The sequence below is a fragment of the Tachyglossus aculeatus genome, chromosome 4 (assembly GCF_015852505.1).
Source record: "Tachyglossus aculeatus isolate mTacAcu1 chromosome 4, mTacAcu1.pri, whole genome shotgun sequence".
NCBI lineage: Eukaryota > Metazoa > Chordata > Mammalia > Monotremata > Tachyglossidae > Tachyglossus > Tachyglossus aculeatus.
The window spans coordinates 84,228,933-84,248,169 of record NC_052069.1 but is presented as its reverse complement, the minus strand read 5'-3'; the positions used below and the strand labels follow the sequence as shown (position 1 = coordinate 84,248,169).

The following is a 19,237-nucleotide window of genomic DNA, read 5'->3' as shown; positions in this document are numbered from 1 at the left end:
CTCTCCAGTGATGACCTGCCAAAAGTTCTTTTTCGGGGGAGTGCATATATGGATTTTGTGTGCGGGGTTTAAATCTTAATATCAGAGGGGCCAGGTTTCCCTGCTGCTTCTGTAAGTGCTGTTGCCCTCTGTCACTTCTTGATTGATTCCCATGTGATGCATGAGAGTGCAAAGGTTGGTATGAGGTGAAAGTGGGAATCTGAAAAACCGGTAATAAGAAACAGTAAAAGATTTAAAAAAAATAATTAAGGTAAGTATTTCGATTATCATTTCATTAATGATTTTGGCTCTAGAAAATTGCCCTTTGTTAAATGAACTCTTCATTCCATATAGCAAAGAACTAGTACAGTACTGATCCATGATAATTCATTTTAAGAAATAGTTCTACAGCCAACAAATTGTGCAGTAACAGTAGGAAATAATATGTGGATGTATTTTACTACCATTTTATTAAGGCTATATTGTATGTAGTATAAGGGAAATTGAACGTTTGAGTATTTTTTAATTCAGTTTGCAAGTTCACACTGTAAATAAACATGTCAATGAATGTGGAAAGGCTTAGGCCTAGGGTGAGCAATGTAGAAATCACTGTAATAGCGCAGTAACATTTGTTAAAATGATTGCCATATACCTGAGTTGTTACCCATGTTGTAAGTATACTGCAGCTGGAATTTACCTAACTCTCCCCCACAAAAATCCTTCCACATCTTGAAGGGGTGTGGCTATATATATATGATATTAAAAAACTTACTGTGTGCCAGGCACTGTACTGAGCGGTAGGGTAAATATAAGCTAGGTTGGACACAGTCCCTGTCCCACATAGGGCTCTCTGTCTAAATTCCTATTTTACAGTCGAGGTAATCAAGGCACAGAGAAGTTAAGCAACTGGCCCAGGGTCACACAGCAGACAAGTGGTGGAGCCAGGATAAGCAGAGGTCCTTCTGACTTCCAAGCCCATGCTCTTTCCACTAGGCTATACTGCTTTTCATTTATATTTACTTTTTCAGTCATTTTGTATAATTTGGAAGCAGATTCCCTTTTTCAGTCAGTGGTTTTTATTGAGCACTTACTGTGGGCAGAACATTGCCCTAAGCGATTGGGAGAGTACGATATAACAGATTTGTTAGATGTGTTAATTATATGTTGCCAGCTTGTGCTTCCCAAGCGCTTAGTACAGTGCTCTGCACACAGTAAGCACTCAATAAATACGATTGAATGAATGAATGAATGAATGGGCAGAGAATGTGTCTGCTAATTCTGCTGTACTCTCTCAAGCTCTTAGTACAGTGCCCTGCGCATAGTCAGCGCTCAGTAAATATGATTGATTGGTTCCCTGCCCCCAAGGAGCTTCCCTTTCCTGCTCTAAAATGTGTATAGGACTGTTTTTCAGCAGTGAGGTATTTAAATATGAAAAGCTCGGAATCTAGCGTCATTTACTCTTACCTGTAAAAATTTTTCCATTAATCTTTCATTCATTAATCTTTAATCTTTAGTCTTTCATTCATTCAATCAATCGTATTTTATTGAGCGCTTACTGAGTGCAGAGCACTGTACTAAGCGCTTGGGAAGTACAAGTTGGTAACATATAGAAACAGTCCCTACCCAACAACGGGCTCACAGTCTAGAAGTCTTTCCAATTCATACACTGTGTCACGATGTCCATTTTGTAGCCATTCAGAGAGAGAATAACTGAGTTTAAAAATATGTCTGAGAGCAGAAATCCATATTTGCTTTTTTTTTTCCCCTTCGCTTATGTCTTTGGCACTCGGAGTGAGATGCGTCATCATTTCTTAGGATCGGTTACCTACTGGGTCTTTTGTGAGCGTTTACTGCGTTAAAAGCTACCCTTGACAGGGTTTTTTTTTTCTAATTCCTTTTTTGACATCATGTTTATAAAGTAATTGTTCGCCACTAAAATGGAAATACTTGGGATAGAGCAAGTGAAGTGAATATAATATTTTCCCTCCCAGGTCTCCAAACAAGAGCAGAAAAAAATGGACACATGCGAGGGTGGCGTGGCTGAAACCTCTTCTCGCTACAGTGGGGCCCAAGACAGCGGCATTGGGAGCGACAGCGTGAAAATAAGAATTGTCCAGATCGAACAGCACAGTGGCACCAGTCAACATCGCATCGCCCGCCCTTCTCATCAGTCTTCCATTGTGAAAAATTTGAATTTTATCCCCTTTGATGTATTTATCACCGCAAGTAGAATCTCCCTAATGACCTATTCCTGTACTGCCGTGCCTAAATCTAAGTCACTGAAGGACCAGAAGGATGGTGAGAAAATGGGCAAAAATTTGTTAGACCTCACCGAAGCAGATTCAGAGGTTGGTACTAAAGCCATTCCGGTTTCTATTTCATCGGTGACAGCGGATGATCTCTTAAGCAGTAACATTTCGTTGCCTCCTGGGAGAAAAACCGGGCTTCTGTCTCTCGAGGGTCTTCGTGCTTCTACGAGGTCGTCTGCTCGGCAAGCCCTTGGAATCACCATTGTTCGCCAGCCTGGACGAAGAGGAACTGGCGATGTACAGCTAGAACCTTTTCTCTACCTGGTGGTATCCCAGCCTTCGTTGCTGCTGAGCTGTCATCACAGAAAACAGAGAGTGGAGCTGTCGGTGTTTGACGCCATGCTTAAAGGAGTAGCTTCTGATTACAAGTGTATGGGTAAGAGCCTCCAAAGGCATTCGATTGTTAATAATAATGACAGCATTTATTAAGCGCTTACTATGTGCCAAGCACTGTTCTAAGTGCTGGGGAGGTTACGAGGTGATCAGGTTGTCCCACGGGGGGCTCACAGTCTTCATCCCCATTTTCCAGATGAGGGAACTGAGGCCCAGAGAAGTTGTGACTTGCCCAAAGTCACACAGCTGACAATTGGCGGAGCCGGGATTTGAACCCACGACCTCGGACTCCAAAGCCCGGGCTCTTTCCACTGAGCCACGCTGCTTCTCTGGGTCAACCATTAACCATTGTTAACCATTGCTCAGACATCATCAGACTTGAAACCGGAGTTTCAAGGTTATGAAACAGAAAACAGCTGCAGGACAGGGCTTTTTTCCTTCCTCCAGAAATGGCAAATTCACGACCCACCGCTGAATCAAGTTTAAATACATGCAATTTTTGAAACGCATTGAGGTTGAGCTAGGCATCCTTGTTTTCGTTTTATTACTGAATACTATTTTCTATGAAACAGAAAACAGTGGCTGTCACTCCGCTTTAATGCAACGTGGCACGTTAAGCAGCTGTATTATTAATAATAATAATTATGGTACTTGTTAAGCACTTTACAACGTGCCAAGCACTACTCTAAGCACTGGGGTAGATACAAGTCAATCAGGTTGGACACAGTCCTTGTCCCGCATGCGGATCACATTCTTAATTCCCATTTACAGAAGAGGTATCTGAGGCCCAGAGAAGTTAAGTGACTTGCCCAAGGTCACAGAGCAGACGTGGCAGAGCAGGCATTAGGACCCAGGTCCTTCTGACACCCAAGCCCGTGCTCTGTCCACTAGGCCATGATGTTGATGATTTGGAAGGTGCTGCTGTCATGTTTTAATAGCTCAATACATTCCTTTCCAATCAAATGCAAACGTTTTATCTTCTTTAGTTGCTCAGAAAAGGAAAATCCCTAAGAAAAAGATAGAATTTCATTATCCTCACATCCTGATTATAAGTTCAAGTAAAAGTACTTTTTAATTGAATCATTGTAACAAAAACTGTTTAAGCTTGATGAAACAGTGCAGACTGAAAAGATTTCTGATGAAAGGAAAAATAAAATGTCCTAAAGCTCCCACTCTATATGAGCTTAAACTGAAATATTTTAAACGCACATATTTGCAAATGAGTCTGTGGGTTTTCTGTTTTCTTTAGAATTGTTGTGATTATCCGTACATCTCACTGGAAAGTTTCAGAATTTTCTCTTCCTTTGCTGTAATGCTCAAGCCTTAAATTATACCAATGCCAGAATTCACCTTTTAACATGTGCGGACAGCAACTCCATCCTGTCCTCCGGTGTTGTCCAGTTCAAGTGCACCCTCCTTGCTTCAAGTACCACCTTTACCTTTCCTATAGCCAGAGAGTGGGATCCCTCAAGCTAGAAACAAGACTATGATTTAAAACAGTAGCTTCCCAGGCCCTATGAACAACCATACAGCTATTCCAGGATTTGATTTTGGTAGAAAGCACAGTCATTCTTGCTACAACACAGTTGTTGCATTCTTACAAACTGACCCTTTATCACAAACAGTATTGTCAACTATAGTTTCAGTGGGCAACTGAGGATTGGGAGAGGATGGTTGGGAATTGCTACTGTTGGTATTATTCTATCAGTTCATAGATCAGTGGTACTTAAGTGATTATTTCGTACCGAGCAAGGTGCTTAGCAAAGTACCGCACAACAGAGATGGTATATGGGATCCCTGCCCACAAGGAGCTTATAATCTATAGGGGGAGACAGATATTAAAATAATCAGTCAATCACTCATATTTACGGAGCACTTACTGTGTGTAGAGAACTGTACTAAGTGATTGGGAGAGTACGGAATAAAAGAGTTGGTAGACACATTCCCTACACACAACGAGTTTACAGTCTAAGGGGTGGAGAGACAGATATTACAGACAGAGGCAGATACGAGAAGCAGAGTGGCTTAATGGAAAGAGCACAGGCTTGGGAATCAGAGGTCATGGGTTCTAATCCCAGCTCCACCACTTATCAGCTGTGTGACTTTGGGCAAGTCACTTAACTTCTCTGTGCCTCAGTTACCTCATCTGGAAAATGGGATTAAGACTGTGAACCCCACAAGGGACAACCTGATTACTTTGTATCTACCCCAGCACTTAGAATAGTAAGTGCTTAACAAATGCCATTATTATTAGTGAGTAAATAAATGCATGAGTGCCGTGGGACTGAAGGGTGAATAAAGGGTGCAAATCCCAAGTCCAAGGGTGATACAGAAGGGAGTGGGAGAAGAGGAAATGAGGGCTTAGTCAGGGAAGGCCTCTTGGGAGGAGGAGATGTGCTTTTATTAAGTCTTTGAAGGTGGAAAGAGCGATCCTATGAACTGGAATGGGAAGAGTCCGGAGGCAGGTAGGTCAGTGAGGGCGCTGATGCAGTAGTCAAGGTGGGAAATAAAAATCTTTGGATCAACATGGTGGCAGTTTGGATGAAGAAGAAAGGGTGGATTTTAGAGATGTGGTGAAGGTAAAATCAACAGGATTTGGTGACATACCGTGCGCGTTGAATAAGAGGTGAGTCGAGGATAATGCCAAGGTTCAGGGGTTGTGAAATAAGCAGAACAGTGATGTTGTTTGAGGTGATAGAAGAGTCATGGAGAGGATGGGGTTTGATTGGAAAGATGAGTTCTGTTTTTGACATGTTAAGTTTGAGATGTTGGTGGGTCACCCAAGCAGAAATATCTTGAACGCAGAAGGAAATGTGAGACTGCAGAGAAGGACAGAGGTCAGAGCTGGAGAGGTAGATTTGGGAAATGTCCACGTAAGGGCTAGTAGTTGAAACTGTGTGAGCAAATGAGTTCCCTGCGGGAGTGGGTATAGATGGAGACTAGAAAGGGGATCGAGAACAGAGTTGAAAGTTTCCCACAGAGGTTCAGAGGTTGAGGAAGAACCTGCAAAAGAGATGGAGAAGGAGAGTCAGAGAGATAGAAAGAGAACCAGGATATTTATTGGTATTTATTGAGTGTGTACTATGTGCAAAGCACTGTACTAAGCGTTTGGGAGGGAACAATACAACAGAATCAGCAGACACCTTCCCCTCCCATGATAAGATTGCAATCTAGAGGGGGAGACAGACATTAATATAAATAAATAATTTGTAATATATAATTTAAAGATGTGTACAGAAGTGCCATGGGGTTGTGGATGGGGTGACTATCAAATGTCCAAAGGTCACAGATCCAAGAGCTGGGGAAAAGAAAACATAATCAAGGGAAGACCCCTTGGAGGAGATGTGACCTTAAAAATGTTTTGAAGATGGGAAGAGTGGTGGTCTGGCATGTATGGAGGGGAAGGGAGTTCATTGTCAGTGTCAGTGAAGCCCAGGTTAGATAATGTTTCTAGTAGAAAGGGGTGGAAGAAGTGTCAAAGGCAGCTGAGTGGTCCAGGAGGATTAGGACGGAGTTTCCAAGTTCCCAGGGAAGTGAAATGTTGAAGTTCCATGCCGAAAGGAGAGTGTGAGCAAGAAATAGGCAGCGTGAGAGGTGAAAAAGAGGCACAGTGAGTAGATTGTCTTGAGAGGAGCAAAGAGTGTAAACTGGGCCATAGTGGGAGAGGAGAGAAGACAAATTAAGGGGCTGGAACTGATTTGAGTGCCTTATAGCCAATTCAGGGAGGAAACTTTACAGGGGTTGAGAGATGCACCTATAACAATGTTGTAAAAAAAGATCTCCATTCATTCATTCAATCACATTGAGCTCTTACTGTGTGCAGAGCACTGTACTAAGCGTTTGGGAAGTTCAAGTCAGACTGTAAGCTCATCGTGAGCAGGGTACATTTCTACCAACTCTGTTGTATCATACTCTCCCAAGCGCTTAGTACAGTGCTGTGCCCAAAGTAAGTGCTCAAAATCCCTGCTCTGCCACTTGTCTGCTGTGTGACATTGGGCAAGTCACTTAACTTTTCTGGGCCTAAGTTACCTCATTTGTAAAATGGGGATCCACACAGTGAGCCCCTGTTGAGTTACAGATCAATCAATCAATCAATCAATCGTATTTATTGAGCACTTCCTATGTGCAGAGCACTGTACTAAGCACTTGGGAAGTACAAATTGGCAGCACATAGAGACAGTCCCTACCCAACAGTGGGCTCACAGTCTAAAAGGGGGAGACAGAGAACAGAACCAAACATACCAACAAAATAAAATAAATAGGAAAGAAATGTACAAGTAAAATAAATAAATAAATAAATAAATAGAGTAATAAATATGTACAACCATATATACATATATACAGGTGCTGTGGGGAAGGGAAGGAGGTAAGATGGGGGGATGGAGAGGGGGACGAGGGGGAGAGGAAGGAAGGGGCTCAGTCTGGGAAGGCCTCCTGGAGGAGGTGAGCTCTCAGCAGGGCCTTGAAGGGAGGAAGAGAGCTAGCTTGGCGGATGGGCAGAGGGAGGGCATTCCAGGCCAGGGGGATGACGTGGGCTGGAGGTCGATGGCGGGACAGGCGAGAACGAGGCACGGTGAGGAGATTAGCGGTGGAGGAGCGGAGGGTGCGGGCTGGGCTGGAGAAGGAGAGAAGGGAGGTGAGGTAGGAGGGGGCGAGGGGATGGACAGCCTTGAAGCTGAGGGTGAGGAGTTTCTGCCTGATGCGCAGATTGATTGGTAGCCACTGGAGATTTTTGAGGAGGGGAGTAATATGCCCAGAGCGTTTCTGGACAAAGATAATCCGGGCAGCAGCATGAAGTATGGATTGAAGTGGAGAGAGACACGAGGATGGGAGATCAGAGAGGTAACTGATGAGGTAAATGAGGTAACAGATGAGGTAAATGAGGCCCAGAGAAGTGAAGTGACTTGCCCTGAGCAAGGAGAGGGCAGATTCCCTCAGGTGAAGATGCATTTGAATTGGCCGAGATTTTTGATCTGTGACAGAGGAGATGTATTTTGAAGGTGATGCAGGGCTAGGGTTTGGTGGTACAAGAGGGAGGAGGTGCTCAGCAAGGAGCAAAATTTTGGGCCTTTCTGGAAAGTATTCTTATCCCTCATGGTTGGGGGGTTGTTTTACTACTTCTTCCTGTGCAAAGGCTTAATGCTTTGCCTTTGAGGCCTTTACTGTTTTCATTCATTCATTCAGTCGTATTTATTGAGCACTTACTGTGTGCAGAACACTCTACTAAGTGCTTGGGAAGTACAAGTCGGCAACATATAGCGACGGTCCCTACCCAGTAACGGGCTCACAGTCTAGAAGGGGGAGACAGACAACAAAACAAAGCATGTAGACAGGTGTCAAGTTGACAGAACAAATAGAATTATAGCTAGATGCACATCATTAACAAAATAAATAGAATCAATCAATCGTATTTATTGAGCACTTACTGTGTGCAGAGCACTGTACTAAGCGCTTGGGAAGTACAAGTTGGCAACATATAGATCATTAAATAGAACATTAAATATGTACAAGTAAAATAAAGTAATAAATCTGTACAAACATATATACAGGTACTGTAGGGGGAAGGAGGTAGGGCGAGGGGGATGGGGAGGATGCCACGCTAATTAGAATGGGCCCAAACATTATTCTGGAACTAAAAGAAATAGGCCCCTTTCAGGATGGCACCTGGAGAGTTTCCAGTACTCTACCAGTCTCGGCTTTGGGAGGGAGAGTCAAGCAGAGGCCTACCCCCTTTTATTCCTAGCTTGGGCAGTGGCTAGCGAGTGGAAGGTAAGCTGCTTCAAGTCCAAACTCCCCTGTACTGGGCAGCGGTGGCATGGGTGAGAGGGCAGAGACTCATGTTTATCGCGTGGAAGGAGGCAATGATAAACCACTTCCATATTTTTACCAAGAAAACTCTATGGATACACTACCAGAAAGACTACAGATGAAGAGTGGGGAATTCTGGTAGAGATGGGTCCATGGAGTCACTACGGGTCAGAAATGACTCTTCAGCATAAGACAAAAGAAATAGGACAGCAGAAAGGGAAGTGTTTTACTAAAAAGTTAAAATGCAACCATCCCACTGGCATTTTACTTCTTCCAGATACTGATGATTGAATATTACCATCAGGAAAATCATCACCATGTTGCTGGAAAATATGGGTAGAACTGGTGAAAATTTTTATGAGTCATAAAATAGTTTCAGGCTTTTTTCTAACCTACTACAAGACTGCTGTCTGGGAGCTTTTCACTGTGCAGTAGAGCTTATAACACTGCATCCAGGTAAAATATCATATTTTTCTGAAAGCCAGCCTAATCAGTTGAAAAGTGGACTTTTGGAGGTAACCAGCGGCCTGTATATTGAGGCAACTCTATATTATTTTCATGGGGAGGTCTGTGAAAACTTACCTAATGAATGTTTGTCCCCATCAATCAATCGTATTTATTTATTGAGTGCTTACGGTGTGCAGAGCACTGTACTAAGCGCTTGGGAAGTACAAGTTGGCAACATATAGAGACATTCCCTACCCAACAGTGGGCTCACAGTCTAGGAGTCTTTCCCATAGAGAAAGTCGTGAGATAGAGAATCTTCTTTCTGTCTGTAGGTTCTTTGAAAAGTGGACTTTTAGAGGTAACCAGCGGCCTGTATATTCAGAGGCAACTCCATATTATTTTCATGGGGAAGTCTGTGAAAACTTACCTAATGAACGAGTTTGTCCCCATAGAGAAAGTCGTGAGATAGAGAATCTTCTTTCTCTCTGTAGGTTCTCTGTATGTAATTCCTCTCCTCTTACGAAGTAGGACAAACTCTGAATGCTTTATTTTTATTTCAGAAAAAGTCCTCAGCAAAGGTAAGTATTTTTCACCCTTGTTGAACTGACAATAAATGAAGTAGCAATTTGTGCCATTTAGTGTTAGTACAGTAGCGGTATGACCAGAAGCAGCGTGGCTCAGTGGAAAGAGCAAGGGCTTTGGGGTCAGAGGTCAGGGGTTCAAATCCCGGCTCCACCGGTTGTCAGCTGTGTGACTTTGGGCAAGTCACTTAACTTCTCTGTGCCTCAGTTCCCTCTTCTGTAAAATGGGGCTGAAGACTGGGAGCCCCCCATGGGAAAACCTGATCACCTTGTAACCTCCCCAGCACTTAGAACAGTGATTTGCACATAGTAAGTGTTTAATAAATACCATCATTATTATTATTATTATTAATGTAGTAGCAGCGTGATCTAATGGAAAGCGCATGGGCCTGGGAGTCAGAGGACCTGGGTTTTTTTTTTAATGGCATTTATTAAGCCGTTATTAGAATAATGTGTTCTAATAACGACTCCTCCCCACAGCACCTGTATATGTTTGTACAGATTTATTACTCTATTTTACTTTACATGTTTACTATTCTATTTATTTTGTTAATGATGTGCATCTAGCTTTATTTCTGTATGTTCTGACGGCTTGACACCTGTCCACATGCTTTGTTTTGTTGTCTGTCTCCCCCTCCATCATCATCATCATCATCGTCCATCGTATTTATTGAGCGCTGACTGTGTGCAGAGCACTGTACTAAGCGCTTGGGAAGTACAAGTTGGCAACATATAGAGACAGTCCCTACCCAACAGTGGGCTCACAGTCTAAAAGGGGGAGACAGAGAACAAAACCAAACATACTAACAAAATAAAATAAATAGAATAGATATGTACAAGTAAAATAAATAGAGTAACAAATATGTACAAACATATATACGTCTAGACTGTGAGTCCGTTGCTGGGTAGGGACCGTCTCTGTATGTTGCCAACTTGTACTTCCCAAGTGCTCTGCACACAGTAAGCGCTCAATAAATATGATTGAATGAATGAATGAATGACTCTGATGCTTGTCTTGCTGTGAGATCTTGGGGAAGTCACTTTACTTCTCTGTCACCTCATCTGTAAAATGAGGATTGTGACCGTGAGCCCCATGTGGGTCCTGGACTCTGTCCAACCTGATTTTTTTTGTATCTAACCCAGTGCATAGTGCAGTGCCTGGCACCTCATACGCACTTATCAAATACCATTAAAAAAACGGAAACAGAGCTTCTTGTTGTGGAAAATCAGCCTCCAGAATGAGAGAGATTGACATTTTAGAGGCATTTATCAAGCACTTATGCTCTTCATTCATTCAGTCAATCGTATTTATTGAGCGCTTACTGTGTGCAGAGCACTGTACTAAGTGCTTGGGAAGTACAAGTCGGCAACATATAGAGACGGTTTCAGTTGTCTAGGAATACATGCTAAAAACAAAAACTAATATTAAAATTTACAGTACAATGCACTGGAAGCCAAGATCAGAGACCATCTATATTAGTTGCCTGGGGGGGGGGGGGGGGGGGGGGGGAATAGGAGAGACGCAGGGGTGAAATAAAGTGAAGTATTCTTTGGGAAGCAGTGTGGCCTAGTGGAAAGAGCACAAGTCTTGGAGTCAGAGGACCTGGGTTCTAATCCCAACTCTGCCACTGTGTGACCTTGGGCAACTGTACTGAGGCACTTGGAAGAGAAAACTACTGTAGAGTTGGTAGACACATTCCTTGTCTACAAGGAACTCACAGTCTAGAATCAGGGTTGATGTTAAGGTTTTCCTTGAGGAAATTGATATTTGGCTTTCACTTTAGGGGCAGCAGCTCAATTTTAGTGTGGTGGTTTTTGTTTGTTTTTGTAGCAGAACTCTGAGTTTCTTGGGGAAAATTTGGATGGTAGGTTGCTGTTTGACTGCATCCCTGCCACTAGGTCCCACCAGGTTATGTTCTTCATTGTAAAAAAAAAAAAAAAAGAAAGTAACAAAATCTCAAAAACAAAGGGATTGAAGTCTTATATTGTACGCTCAACTCCTGTCTGACCTTAGACTTTTGATACTTTGATATCTGTAAATGAAAATGGCATGTCGTGCTTTCTCTCATTTCATCCAGTGCGATATCACACCTCTTGGCCAAAAATCTCAAAGTAGACTTTTTCGTATTGAAGATGTTGGCATATAGAGTCAATCAAAATGGCACGGAGGGAAAATAAGCCCAAGGTGTAGCAAGGAATGAAAATGAAACAGAAATTCCTTTTCCTCATCTGTTTCTAGCCATGAATCTTTGGAACTAGCCTTTTCATATGAAAAATCCCCTTTCCTACTGAACAGGAAGTACAATAAAAAGCTGAGTTGGCATGCTCCCAATGGCTTCTGGTAAAGTGAAAAGAGCCAGTTCTCTGGAAACTGCAGATTGGAGAATGATCCAGCTGTTGAAATTAGGCAGCTAGCCAGAAGTGCCACAACCCTGACCTCCAGCCGGTTTAGTAAACTCCTGGGGCACTGAGTAGTGAGGCTTTTGCTGAAGTTTGGGGAGCCCATTTTGGTCCACGTTCTATGCTGGGACTGACGGGCAAGAGTTTGCCCCAGATTGCTAGGATTTGCCAGTCCTAGCCCCCATTGCCCCCAGGTGAATCCCAACCTTCCTGAAACTGCCTGGGAGTTTGTAGTCATTCAGTCGTATTTACTGAGTGCTTTCTGTGTGCAGAGCACTGTACTAAGCATTTGGGAGAGTACAATACAGCAATATAACAGACACATTCCCTGGCCAAAATGAGCTTACAGTCTAGAGGTGGAGGCTAATAATAATATAAATAAATAATACAGATATATACATGAGTGCTGTGGGGCTGGGAGGGGGAAATGAATAAAGGGAGCAGGTCAGGGTGATGCAGATGGGAGCTGAAGAAAAGGATAAGAGGGATTAGTCAGGGAAGGCCTCTTGGAGGAGATGTGCCTTCAATAAAGCTTTGAAGATGAGGAGAGTAATTGTCTATCCATTATGAGGGGAGAGAACGTTCCAAGTCAGAGGCAGGGCGTGGGTGAGAGGTTGGCAGTGAGATACACAAGTGTAAGCGTAGGGTGGGCTGAAAAGGTACGGTGCCCACTCCATCAGCAATTTTGGCTCCCAGAAGCTGTCACTGTAATTTGCCCGCCTAGTGTAGTTTTGTGCATATCGTGGTAATAGTCAATCGATCAATTGTGTTTATTGTTCACTTACTGCGTGCAGAGCACTGCACTAAGCGCTTGGAAGAACTGGTAGACACATACTGTGGCTGTAATTTTTCAGTTGCATGTAAATTATTTAAGTATTTCAAAAACATCTCTGCAAAGGGAAGCAGCATGGCATAGTGGATAGAGCACGGGCCTAAGAGTCAGAAGGTCATGGGTTCTAATCCCGGCTCCACCACTTATCCATTGTGTAGATGGCCTTGAGCAAGTCACTTCACTTCTTTGTGCCGCAGTTACCTTATCTGTAAAATGGGGATTAAGACTCTAAGCTCCATACGGGACAGGGACTGTTTCCAACCCAATTTGCTTGTATCCACCCCAGTGCTTAGTACAGTGCCTGGCATATATAGTAAGTGCTTAACAAATACCACAATTATTATTAATTATTGTTACTATAATATAATCATTATTACTTAGGTCACAGGGCCCAGAATGAACTCCACACCTCACTTGTCTTCCAAAAGTACCGTGCATTTTCTAACCGATTTCTTTGATGTCGTCTTAAACTAGGTAGAATCCAGATGAATCCTCTGAGTAGATTTGAGATGCCAAATTTATTGAAATCACTCAAGCCGTCTTTTGTCGTTCAACTGTTAAAAATTACAGAAAACACTCCACTATTTAAATGAACAAGTTAGAGAGGATTAACATTGTGGCAGTTCGATCTTTCTAGTTTACAGACAGTTTCTGCTCTGGCATTCATTTTTACCGTTGTGTAGTGTGGTTATAAAGAAAATATGTATATTGGTCCAAGTTTCACTTGACTTTTATTTTCCTATCATTAAGTCATTAGAAGCAGGGGATATAAAAAAGATACTCTTGTACTACTTTCAAGCTTGTGCATATTCACCTTTAGTTACCTTAGAAAAAATAGAATTAGCCATAACTTTAGGATGAAATTGATTTTCTTTTGTGCTTGCCTATAATTTCTTTGCTATAAATAATGCACCCAAGAGTCATAACGACCCCACAAGTGTCATGGACCAGACCTTAGGACTGGGCTTAGTATTAGTAACCATTTTTGTAATTGTCCTGAATGATGGACATCTTTTTCGTAAGGGTGATGAATGGCACTGTACTGGGTGTGTGAAATTCCAATTTGTAGATGGAATTAAAATTCAAACAGACCTTGATAAACTGGAGAAGGCAAAAGCACATAGGATTCTTAAAGGGGAAAAATATAATGCACACCTATGCAACTCTATGAGAGAAGGAACTCTAGTGATTATAATGAACCAAAACCTGAAGGCAAATGCATAATAAAATCCTATCGTTAAATAAGGAAAAAATATTTTGAGTATCAGTAACAAATCCTCCCAAGTTCTGTGGTCAACATATTTGAAAATCAACCTTAATCTATCTGCTCTTTCATCTGTTGAAAAAACTCTTGAAAATTGGTATAGGTTTGAATTTAAGATTCAGGGATAGAGTTTAGCTAAAGAATTAGGAAATGAGAGTTGAAGATTCTAGTTTTCGATGATTAAACTGTTAAATGAACATTAAATGGGAAAGCTGTCGATTTTTAAGCTTTTGGTTTTCAACTATTTGTTTTGTGCCCCTGAGATGAATAAATAGAAAGAGAAGTCCTTCCATTGAACTCAGCATATAAAAAGCTATTATAAAAATACCGAGGGCAATGACCATATCGTAAGTGAACAGAACAAGAGCTTTTGGGTTGAAACTGCAGCGTAATGCAGGATTTAATCAGTTAGTGGTATTTATTGAGCATTTACTCTACCCAGCACCATACCAAGATCTTGGGATAGTACAATATAATTAATCCATCCTTCTTCCCAAAGTGAACTGAAGGCTTCCTATTAGGAATTTCAGATCCGTCATCTGTGTTGTTTTGAGTGGTTAGGTAAATGTAGATGCTAAGACCACCATCAATGAAGGCCAAACACTATTCACCTTGCTGCTGTTCTTCTTCTGCATTTATCCGAAACTTTCCTCCCCATAGTATTAAATCCTCCTCAGTTCTCCCATGGAAAGAAAATGGAATGGTATCTGTTTATATCCCAAAACAGATAATATCTGTTTATATCCAGAAAGCAAAAAAATTTGTATGAATTTGGCCATCTGCAGTGTGCTATGAATTGGAAACGACTCGAAGGCACTTATAATAATAATAATAATAATCTGCAGTGTCTCTAGAGATTTCCCTCTGCTTGGCGAAATATTTATATGCTCTAAAGTGAGTGAAAATACTTTGTGAAAAATAATGTTTTTTTTAAGAAAATGCTGTTGTATATTTCCATAGGGGATGTGCTTAACTTGAAGAGGTAGGCTTCACCTACAATTCCATAAACACTAAATAAGGAAATGTTCCCTAATTAATACCCTGCATAATTAGGTAACCTATCTATAATAGTTCTGCCTGTTTTACTTCTCAGTCTTTTAAGATGTGGCAGACTTTTTAAAATCTACATTGTCAACTTGAACTGCCTTTTAAGTACATTTATATAAACACTCTACTTAATGCTTTCCCATCTACTGGAAGTGGATATCAGCTCTGAGTTAACACAGGTTCCTTTTTTAAACATTAAAATAATAAAGCAACAGGCTTATTTATCCCATGCTCCTCCTACCTGGAACAGCCTCTAACAAAAATGATGCCTTCTGCCATTCCTTTATATGTAGCAGCTGTATTATTGGCCATCTTAATTTAAATAAAGATGTATTCAGTTGTTTTTAACATAATCTTATTAGTTGTGTTTATAAATATTTTTAAATGGTATTTGTTTTGTTTAAGGTAATGTAATCCAGATTCAAATTGCCTCATTTCTTGTCCATCTTGCCCAGGGCAGCCTTGAAAAATCATTTTTCTTCTTGCTTGTTTGGCCCTGTTTGTTTTTGAAGAGGTGATGGTGCCATCTTGTCAATTGTTGGAGGAATTAACCATCCTAAGGGTGTGTAACTAACCCCCACAGGCTTTTAGAACACACAAAATTAGCCTGACGGTCAAACTGCTGATTTATTATTGTATGCTCAGAACTGACAAGGAAGATTTATTTGTAAATGATTATTTTCCGCTGGGTATTTGTCCACTCTGTTCCAACATTTCATTCGCAAATACTCTAAATAATCAGCTAAGATGATAACTGTGAGCAGGGGCCTCTATTTTCAGTGGTTTCGCAAATGTGATCAGGAATCAGAACACATAGGCTTAACACATAGCACTTAATACATTGCTCTGCACATAGTAAGCACTCAATAAATACAATTGATTGATTGGTTGGTATAGATCAATCAGTGGTATTTATTAAGCACTTACTGTGCGCAGAGAACTGTACTAAGCCCTTGGGAGAGTACAGTGCAATAGAACTGGTATTTACGTTCCTTGCCCATAAGTATCTCACAATTTAGAGGCTGCAAACGTTAAAATATATAAAGTACAGGTAGGTACGTAAGTGTTGTGGGACAGAAGGTGGGGTAAATCTCAAGTGCTTAAAGAGTACAGATCCAATTGCATAGGCAACTCAAGAGAGAGGGAGTAGGGGAAATGAGGGCGTTGTCGGGGAAGGCCTCTTGAAGGAGAAGTGATTTTAATAAGGCTTTGAAAGTGGGGAGAGTGGTGGTCTGTCATATATGAAGCAGGAGGGAGTTTCAGGCCAGAGGGAAAAAATCTGGGACAGTACTTGGGTAGGTGTCACATGAAATACAGAGTAATTTCTGTTATTGCCCAATTTGAAAATTTTCAATTACAGTGGTTGGCTACTCCTTCCTGGTTATGAATGGGACTAAAGAAAATACGCCAAACTCGTTTGAGTAAACCAACAGCTAGAAATCCTAAATTGGCTTCTCGCACCTCATAAATCATCACTCGATTTCACTTAGACGCGGTGACCATAAGGAAAACGGAACGCGAGTCTCTTTGGAATTGCAAGCTGAGCCAATAATAATTAATAATAGCATTTATTAGGAGGGAGAAGTTAACATCTTTATTTGAGAAATGAGGGAACTGAGCCTAAGAGAGGCTAATCACTTGCCTCAGGTGACAGAGCAGGTCTGTGGTGAAGCTGGGATAAGAGTCCAGGCCTCCTGACTCTGATTCTTAGGATCCTTCCTCTAGGCTATCCTACTTCTTGCTCCCATCCCCTAGATGAAATAAAAGCTTAGAAACCTACCTCTTCCTTTAGTGTTATCATTGTGCATAATGATCAGACTTTGCAAAAAAAAGCAGTGGCCGTACCAATTTCTTACTAGCCAGCAGTGGAAATAAGAGCATTCCTTCCCTGTCCCCTCACCTAAATGGAAGGAGTTGATGTTTGCTGCTGGATTTTATAACGAAGCCTACTTCGTGAGTCGTGGCTCTGCCGGCTTGGAGAGGATCATGCCATCAGCCCAATCAATCAATCAATTGTATTTATTGAGCGCTTACTGTGTGCAGAGCACTGTACTAAGCGCTGGGGAAGTACAAGTTGGCAACGTATAGAAACAGCCCAGATGCAGGTGGTTGTATAGGCATCTGGATGAATGATAGAACAGACTGAAAGAGGTGGGAGTTGGAAGAATCGGAGAGGTGAGTTGAGGCCATAGCGGATCCAGGGTGCTCATTCATTCAGTCATATTTGTTGAGCGCTTATTGTGTGCAGAGCACTGTACTAAGCGCTTGGAAAGTACAATTTGGCAGCAGATAGATAATCCCTACCCAACAACGGTCTCACAGTCTAGAAGGGGGAGACAGACAACAAAACAAAACAAGTAGGTGTCAATACCATCAAAATAGATAAATAGAATTATAGATATATACACATCATTAACAAAATAGAGTAATAAATATGTACAAATATACACAAGTGCTGTGGGGAGGGGAAGGGGATAGAGCAGAGGGAGGGAGTAGGGGTGTTGGAGAGAGGAGGAGGAGCAGAGGAAAAGGGGGGCTCAGTCAGGGAAGGCCTCCTGGAGGAGGTGAGCTCTCAGTAGGGCTTTGAAGAAGGGAAGAGAGCTAGTTTGGCAGATGTGAGGAGGGAGGGCATTCCAGGCCAGAGGTAGGATGTGGGTCAGGGGTCGACGGCGGGACAGGCGAGAATGAGGCCCAGTGAGGAGGTTAGTGGCAGCAGAGGAGCAGAGAATGTGGGCTGGGCTGTGGAAGGAGAGAAGGGAGGTGAGGTAGGAGGGGGCGAGGTGATGGACAGCCTTGAAGCCGAGAATGAGGAGTTTTTACTTCATGCAAAGGTTGATAGACAGCCACTGGAGATTTTTGAGAATGGGGGATGACATGCCCAGAGCTTTTCTGTAGAAAGATAATCCAGGCAGTAGAGTGAAGTATAGGCTGAAGCGGGGAGAGACAGGAGGGTGGGAGATCAGCAAGGAGGCTGACGCAGTAATCCAGTCGGGATAGGGTGAGAGATTATACCAACAAGGTAGCGGTTTGGATGGAGAGGAACGGGTGGATCTTGGCAATGTTGTGAAAGTGAGACCGGAAGGTTTTGGTGACAGATTGAATGTGTTGGGTGAACGAGAGAGCGGAGTCAAGGATGACACCAAGGTTGTGGGCTTGTGAGACGGGAAGGATGGTTGTGCCGTCCACGGTTATGGGAAAGTCAGGGAGAGGACAGGGTTTGGGAAGGAAGATAAGGAGCTCAGTCTTGGACATGTTGACTTTTAGGTGGCCGGCGGACATCCAGGTGGAGATGTCCTGAAGGCAGGAGGAGATACGAGCCTGGAGGGAGGAGGGTCACCATGACCTAGTTGTAGAGTCAGAGGACCTGGGTTTTAATCTGTTATGCCAATTGCTTCCTGGGTGACCTTGGATAAATCGCTTCACTTCTCTGGACCTCAGTTACCTCAGCTGATTGAGTCTGACTCCCTCCTACTTAATAATGATGGCATTAGCCCGTTGTTGGGTAGGGACCGTCTCTAAATGTTGCCAACTTGTACTTCCCAAGCGCTTAGTACAGTGTTCTGCACACAGTAAGCACTCAATAAATATGATTGAATGAATGAATGAATTTGTTAAGCTCTTACTATGTGCAAAGCACTGTTCTAAGCACTACTATACCATGTGGGACAGGGGCTGCATCCAAACTGATTACCCTGTATCTTGCCTAGCACTTAGAACAGTGTTTGGCTGTGGGGCTGGGAGAGGAAATGAATGAAGGAAGCAAGTCTGGACGACACAGAATGGAGTGGGGGAAGAGAAAAGTGGGGCGTAGTCAGGGAAGGCCTCTTGGAGGAGATGTGCCTTCAGTAGGGTTTTGAAGGGGGAGAGAGTGATTGACTGTCAGGTTTGAAGAGGGAGGGCATGTGAGCCCACTGTTGGGTAGGGACTGTCTCTATATGTTGCCAACTTGTACTTCCCAAGTGCTTAGTACAGTGCTCTGCACACAGTAAGCGCTCAATAAATACGATTGATTGATTCCAGGCAAGAGGCAGACATGAGCAGGAGGTCAGCAGCAAGAAAGACCAGATTGAGGTACAATGAGAAGGGTAGTATCAAAGGAGCGAAGTGTGCATGCTGAGTTATAGTAAGAGAATAGTGAGGTGAGATAGGAAGGAGCAAGGTGATTGAGTGCTTTAAACATAATAATAATAGCATTTATTAAGCGCTTACTATGTGCAAAGCACTGTTCTAAGCGCTG

General features: G+C 42.5%; 1 protein-coding gene across 2 annotated transcripts in view; it reads left to right on the top strand.

Annotated features, from left to right (window-relative positions):
• VPS13B (vacuolar protein sorting 13 homolog B) overlaps nucleotides 1–19,237 on the top strand; it is a 1,018,523-nt gene that overhangs the window by 737,133 nt on the left and 262,153 nt on the right. For both annotated transcript variants that reach the window (XM_038744561.1, XM_038744562.1), the window contains exon 33: nucleotides 1,971–2,664. In XM_038744561.1, the coding sequence (XP_038600489.1) occupies nucleotides 1,971–2,664 (694 nt within the window). The remainder of the gene's footprint in view (nucleotides 1–1,970; nucleotides 2,665–19,237) is intronic.